The sequence below is a fragment of the Lactuca virosa genome, chromosome 5 (genome assembly GCF_052849685.1).
Source record: "Lactuca virosa cultivar CGN04683 chromosome 5, Lactuca_virosa_CGN04683_v6, whole genome shotgun sequence".
In the NCBI taxonomy this organism is placed as follows: domain Eukaryota; kingdom Viridiplantae; phylum Streptophyta; class Magnoliopsida; order Asterales; family Asteraceae; genus Lactuca; species Lactuca virosa.
The window spans coordinates 92128072-92135743 of NC_136430.1; the positions used below are offsets into that span (position 1 = coordinate 92128072).

At 33.5% G+C, this 7672-nt stretch overlaps 1 protein-coding gene across 2 annotated transcripts; it reads right to left on the reverse strand.

The window, feature by feature from the left end:
- Positions 1-3083: 3083 nt before the first annotated feature.
- On the reverse strand, positions 3084-5723 carry LOC145116025 (pfkB-like carbohydrate kinase family protein). Of its 2 annotated transcripts, XM_079052386.1 has the most exons (8): positions 5477-5723; positions 4777-5040; positions 4627-4698; positions 4385-4423; positions 4145-4252; positions 3926-4023; positions 3717-3828; positions 3084-3455 (listed from the first exon to the last, which is right to left on the reverse strand). In XM_079052386.1, exons 1-8 carry the CDS (start codon positions 5642-5644, stop codon positions 3207-3209), a joined length of 1110 nt encoding a protein of 369 aa, XP_078908512.1. In that variant the 5' UTR covers positions 5645-5723; the 3' UTR covers positions 3084-3206. The 2 variants fall into 2 exon arrangements, with proteins under 2 accessions (XP_078908512.1, XP_078908513.1); XM_079052387.1 differs by lacking the exon at positions 4627-4698.
- Positions 5724-7672: the final 1949 nt, after the last annotated feature.

The window sequence follows — 7672 nt, forward strand, 5'->3', positions numbered from 1 at the left end:
ATCAATTTAATATGTTTTTTAGTTTAAATATGACGTCAATAAAAAGATAAAAGCCAAATATCATTTTATTGATCATTTTTATCTTTTTAACATATTAAAATTATTAATGATCCTACTCATTATTTTACGATATTATAATCTTATACCGATCTTACACCTAAATCGATCTTGTTAGGATCAATGTCGTTTTTGGATGATATAATCATAGAAATTTAAGATCCTACAATCAGAATCACGTTTTTAACAACGTTTATATTGATACATAATTCATTTATATTTGCTTTATATGCCTTTAACGGGTGAACCTAATACATATGGAGCAAAAACCCAAGAAAAATACATAAGACATACTTAATTTGGAGAATCAAAAAGTTTTGTACGACCTTACATTTAATTCTCAAGACCATATATTTTATATACTAAAGAGGATATGTTATCTTTTTCGAAAATGAAATGTACTAATGTAGGACCTTACATTTTAATTCTCAAGGTTATACATTTCATGATGAAGATCACACCCATATGTTGATTTATAGAAATGTTAAGTTGTATGTTTTGTTTTCAAGGCCGTACATTTTGTGTTGTATTACATTTAAGATGTTTCCAACCCTGTTTTGAATGTATGTTTTTTCAACATCTCATTTTAGGGTTTTGGTCGTTCTCTTCATATATTTTTTTTCTGAGTCTTTGGTTTGTATGGCTTGTATCAGCTTCACACAAGTCGTACCAAAGTTGTTATAAGTCTATTTCTTGATGTTATATTTTTCTTTTTGATTGTTTTGGCCCCTATGCATTCAAAAAACTATTTCCACTAAAAGGTGGCTACTATAATCAACTAAAAACAAATCTCTTCTTCCATAGTTAGAATACATTGAGTGTTTATACCGTTTCTCCAGGGTTTCTCTTTTACTTAGTTAACAATTTAAATTTGATAATGGTTTTTCCAAATGACAATTGAATCCTCATAAATAATGTAATTTACACTTAATTACCTAAAGTTCCCATATATTACGGTTAAAGCTATAGACTAACAATAGCAACATAGGATGATGTTTCAACGTTCCTTAATGTCGAAGCATATTAAACTTCCTCCATTTCTCATTGTTTCTTTATTATCATACGACACCCACCATGTAAATTAATATTAGTAAGTAAATCATCAATAACATATTCTTAACAAAATGTCAGAAATATCTAACCTCCAAAGTGTAATTTCTTCCCCTCGTGATAATTTCATTTCACAATCACTAAGGTGGTGTTTGTTTTTTTGCTAAAAAAAATCTTTTTGACCTCTTATTTCTGCGGGAGGAAAGACATTTGAAGAAAAGAATGTTTGATTTTCAGAAGACAAAAGTCAATAAAAAAATATTTTTGACATCTTTTCGGAAGATAAGAAAAAAAAAATCTAACTTTAGAAGATATTTTATAAGTTCTAATCCTAATGTGATATTTTTTTCTACCAACACCGCCTCTGCCACCATTGCCGACACTACAATCACCGTCACTGCCACCGCCACCACTTCCGCCACTTTCTCCGCCCCCACCCCCACCCCTGCCACCCACCCCCACTCCCACCTCCGCCACCACCCCTCCACTACCATCAACACCAACACCAACACCAACACCACTATTCTTTTTTTTATAGAAGAATTTTAAAAACAAATAATTTTTTTATGAAGACTAAAGACATAAAAAAATACTTTTGGTTCATATCTTATTCCGTAGACATGTAAAAAGATAGAAGACATTTTACCTCTTTCAAAACAATCACCACCTAAGTCTATTAACTTCTTTCTCAATTCCATGGTCTTCCGACCCGTAATTTCATCGGGCTCCCCAATCAATCTTTTCTCGTCATCCAATTGTATTTCCATAAACGTAATGATATTTGACTTACGTTTCAAGGAATTTTCTCAAATAACATACATGGAATGTGTTGTGAATGTCATCAAGCTCGGGAGCCAATCCGAGCATATAAGCTTGTTTCTCTACCCTTTTTAAAACAACGAATGATATGATGTAACAAGATCAAACTTCACATGCTTATCGAATCTTAACAATTATCTCTAAGGAGAGACTTTCAACAATATACGATAACTTACTTTACAAGTCTACTCTTCAATTTGTATAACTCTTTTGACGATTTTGAGTTGTAACCATTCTTTCTCATATAACCTTCCCTTAGTTGGTCGTGTGTTGTACTAACTTAGGCACAATAAGTGTTTCTCTTTAGATTCTAACTAACAATACACCATTTTCAAGTGGTAGTTGTTATTATAACAAAATTCAAACAAATGAAGGTGGTCATTCCGATTTTCGGTAAATTCCAATACACATGCCAATTGTTTGAATCATTCTCTCACCATGCCCATTCGTTTGCACGTGATAGGTGGTACTCAAAAAAAGTTTCATACCTAATTCTTCTTGCAATCCCTTCTCATCTGGGATCCTCTCAACATATTAATTACCATGGACGTTGCTTATGAATATACACCTTAAAGGAGGTGCTTATGGTATAATTTTATAAATACAACAGAATTGCTATTAATGGTTTCATTAACAAACAATTTTCGTAAAATACATATACTTTGATAAACCCTTTTATCAATATCATGCATAAACTATCTTTTGAGATCTCACCGTAGTATACCATACTTGTACGTAAATAATACAGTATGCAACAAACTTTCAAGCATATCAGTAATACACATGCTAACATCATTTTTTACAAAGAAAGCATGTAGATATATCATCTTAAATGCTACTTCATGCATACTACATTTGTATAGTACATATGCGTTGCCTTTGTACTTCCAACTTAATATCTTTGGTTGTTCTAACCTTCTTGAAAGTGCCATTGCAGAACCAGAGGCTACTAGGATGGATATTTGAGAAATGAAGGCTTTACTTAATTTGGACAATTATACTAAAACATTAACCCTTTACCTATTTGCTCTTTTTAATTTTTTTTACATCCAAGTTCTATCAGATTATAATTAAGTGTCTAGAACTTGCACATTCACTTTCTCCTGACATCACTTAATGGAAAGAAAAAAAAAACCCAGATAATTCATCCCAAAATATTAAGACTAAAAACACAAGGTGATTCTTCACATAATTAATCATAGTCTTCTTAAACATTCATCCTAAAAACAAACCAGGCTAAAATTAGCCTGGATTCAATTGAAGAAGTCTTAAAAGATGATTTACAACGAAACAATGGGCGCAGGGAGACCTTTGGTTTTGAACTGCTTATACATCCACTGCCAATTTTCCGGCGACACCTCACCACCCAATGACCGAATCACCGATCCACCACTGCATGACCCAATTATGCAACATTCCTCAAGAGACATTCCTTTCACTAAACCATATAAAAACCCGCCCGCAAAAAGATCCCCCGCCCCAGTTGCATCAATTGTCTTTGTCTGCCCGATCGCGGGAACCTTCACAACCTGAAGTTGTTCACAAACTCACTTAATACATATACACATATATGTATCAGTATCAGGCAGCAAAGGATTTGCTGCCTGATACTTATCAGGGCACTGATATAGACCATGTATTAGGCAGCCTGACTGATGCCTAATACATGTATCAGGCATTCTGACTGTCCGATACATGCCTGATACATGTATCGGTGCCTGATACAAGAGGCAGTCAAAGGAAGCATGACTGCCTGACATGTGCTTTATAGCACATTACACCTGGCTAACCTCTTTTTTATGCCTTGCAATGCATCCATGTGGACCTAAAGTCACCACGGCCCATTGACAGTATTTGCCCAAGACATCAACTGCAGCCTCGGGTCCCACAACTTGCTCGCCACTATAACGGTATGTATAACAAACATCAAACACACAAAAGTACACAAAATTGGAAATAAAATTACGTGTAATTTTTGTATCACGGGATAAAATGTTACCTTAAAAGTTCGGCGGCTTCATCTTCATTAGCAAAACAAAGATCTATGTTACCTGACTCCAATAGTTCTAGTAAAGGTGTTCTAAATTTTCTAACCATCTGTCAATTAATAATAGAATGTAAAAAAAAAAAAAAAATGTTTATATGATCTATGATAATAAAAAACTACATAAGCTGTTTATATTCAAAGCAAAGGAAAAATGGTAGATTGTTTTTTTACCTCAAAACTGGCCAAATCTAGGGATATAAGAAGACCTTCTTGTTTGGCTATTTGGATAGCTGCATTGATAACTTCTATATTGTATATACTATATCTCACCACTAACCACTGCAACATAAATATATACAAAGAAAATTAGCAAATTAACTTATAGATAACAATAATACCAAATAAAAACTATTGGCATTAAGAAATATGTAGCAAATAAAAACTAGTTCAAAGATATAGAGAATTTATTACCTTGGAGCCTTTAAAATCCTCCCTTTTTAGTTCACCTGCCTGAATTACAAAAACAATGTCAGAAACACATGCAATCTGATTTTTTCAACAACAAACACAGGAGTGATTCATAATACTGAACAAACTAAGTTCAATAAGGGCATTTATGTAATTTAAACAGTTGCATTGTACTATTCTGTCATGTATTTCATGTATTGTACTGTGTAATAAATGTGAACTGACAGTACGAAACTAAAGTGCACCTGTATTTTAGCAGCAGTGGCAATGCAGGGACGCATAGTACGATTACCCAATGGATCAACCAAACAAACACACTGTGCCACGTCATCAGCTAATACAATTTTAATTTTAACTCCAAAATGAATTACAAAAACATGAAAGAAAACACTCACCTGACCAGTATGTTCATCTTTCACCCTCAATCTTGATATATTTACACCATAAAAGCTCATGTTTTTCAAGAAGAGAGCACCTTGTTCATCATCCCCACAAGCTCCAATAACCCCACATGAGATCCCAAAACCTGCTGCAAGGCCTCTAATGGTGTTGGTAACACTACCCCCGGCTATAGTCTTTACAGGAGACAGATCATTTGGAGAAGACGAAATATGGGTATTCACCTCCTTTAGTAGATCTTTCAGCTCTTCAGCTGCAACCTACCAATAAAGATATGCTCCAACTTATATCAGAATGCAAAATCACATGGAAATGGCATATGGCTGATTTAAAAGTAGTTAATGCTTCCTAAGAATGAAAATTAAACATGAAAACTGATCCTCAAATTCAAATTAATGCAATTTCGTATGGAAACCCTGTGCTATGATCCATGAAAGAGGCTTCACGTGCTTGTACGGTACAAAGTACCAATGCACTGATTTTCGGCACAGTATGAGCACAAAAAGCCTTCATATGTCCTCGATTCCCTCATTCACGAAAAAACCAAATGGCTTATTTAATTTTACCCATAATGGAATGAAGTTTAAGCAATTGATTGCATGGGTTTCGATTTAATTACGTAGGTAAATGAACAATTATAGGTTGAAGAAATTAAGATAGCAAGAAATTAAGCAAAATTAAGGGGAGGGAGTGTACAGGGAAGGAACCACCAGGTTCGCCGGGAATTCGAGAGAGAATTGATAAGTCAACCCTTGCTATGTGGTCAACAAGGGCAGCGGGGAGGAGGCCGAGTATCACCGGAGCAGCCTGATAATCGCCGGATAGATCATTCTCACTGGGTTTTGGGAGAAATTCGGCGCCCATAATTGGGGCTTTTGGGGTTATTGTGGAGAAAGGATGCTCCGTTATCTCTCTCTGCCTCTTCTTGACGAAGCTCTCAACTTGTTTATATAGCCATTAGATCTTTGGATCCACACTGTGATTATAAATGTATTTTGAGTAAGTTACAATTTTAGTCCTTATACTATTACTCAAACTGTATGTTTAGATTCTTTGAGAATTTCTTGCTTTCTTGGTCTTAAATCGGCTTTTTTTTTGTAGTTGTTGGTTTCGACATCCAACGATGTTAGCAAGGCCCATTAGTTAAATCATGTGAAATGATGTAAAGGGTAAAATTTATATCTAATGTAGCTCTTTGGTTGTGATACTTACATTTATAATTTTTTGTTGGAATTTCAACATCTATTTGTTCGTTAAATTCTACTCGATTGTTAAGGGCATGTCATAAACTTTGTGTTTTTGTCATTTCTTTATCATGGTCATAGAAAAGAGGCATACGGCAAGTATGACGTGACATGTTTTTAATGGTTGGTTATACATGATGACTTTGATTGTAAAGAAACTATAAATAGTTACAAGCGTGATTGATGGATTAATATTTTCTTCTTTTATACACTTTCAAAATTAGAACATTCTTGTATCTTCTAATGTTGGTAAAAGATTGTGGAGTGCCGGTTTGAGTGATCACATTTGAAATAAAATAATGTGAAACTTCCAAATAACTTGAAGTAGTGTTAACTATATATATGAGTTTATAATGTTACATCTAAAATCCAATAAATGTTAATAATATATTGATTTATTTATAATTTCACATCTCAAAATTTATGAAAATAACTTACATAATTTTGATGAACAACTAACTATTATCATCAAGATAATAAACATAATGATAGTTAAAATATCTAATCCCATCATAGTGGGATCCAACTGACAACTAATAATTCAAATAAGCTACTACATCAATCTAGTCAACCCAAAATGTGACTTTAAATACAAACACAAACAACTGTAGAGTATAGCATTATCTAAGACCAAAATGTGCTACCTTCCAAACACATACCAAAAATGTCTCAAGAGTGCATGGGCTTTGTTTTGTCCTTCATGCCAGGGTAATTTCACTCGTAGTTGGTATGTTACAACCATGACAGAGAATAATTTTAGCTTCATGACATAATGATCTGCTGAATCATGTCTTATAAGAAATATGGTGAAATAAATATGGGTCTTCATATGGTGTTCATCAAAAGAATGTATATGGTAGCATATATACCTTAGAAGTCGACTTGGAGGACCTTGAAATCAAAAGGATTCCAGAGAGATATGTGAAGTCTATTTGTGATATATAGGATCATAACATGTGTCCGGATCAATATTGATGACATTTCATCTATCCTAGTAAAGATTGGGTTACATCATGTTTTGACCTTTAGTACATATCTCTTTGTCTTGATCTTGGGCAAGATGTTTTGCACTATCAAGGGAGAGTTCCAGAGTGTATGTTCTTTGTCAATGATATTGTCCTGATAGACGAGACTAGGTTTGAGTTGAATTCCCTATTGAACATAGGGTCACGAAGTTGAAAGAGAAGATTACATTTAAAATTGAGTATTTTTTATGCAACTTCGGTGAGATATTACGAAAAAATGAATACAAATTAGTTGTGGGGGAAACCTTATACCTAAAGGACAGTTTGAAATAACAATAAAACATGGTAACATGTTTATTAAAAATTAACAAAGTCACATCTATAATCTATTTCTTTATATCTCTATAAAACAAAAAATATTCCCATGCTAATACGGTAAATACCACATCACATACAATAGGCCTTCTCACGGCATGAATCCGCACACAATATTAAAAATGTTTGCTTGTTAAAATTAGTCGATAATAGATAGCCATACTACGTTACTGTATATATAATTGCCGCCGATTTGGCCGGATATATGCTAACGGCGTCATATTGATAAAATTTAAAGATATGATCCTTAGATTAATGAATAATTACATATTTAGTCCTTATAGTTTTTAATATAAAATAATTATCTT

Excerpts from the sequence above, each read along its gene's own strand:
- LOC145116025 (XM_079052386.1), bottom strand. The coding sequence starts at position 5,644 with ATGGGCGCCGAATTTCTCCCAAAACCCAGTGAGAATGATCTATCCGGC. Across the intron at positions 4,024-4,144 it reads TAGATTTGGCCAGTTTTGAG|ATGGTTAGAAAATTTAGAAC; the intron begins GTAAAAAAACAA and ends ATTAATTGACAG. Across the intron at positions 3,456-3,716 it reads TTGCAAGGCATAAAAAAGAG|GTTGTGAAGGTTCCCGCGAT; the intron begins GTTAGCCAGGTG and ends GAACAACTTCAG.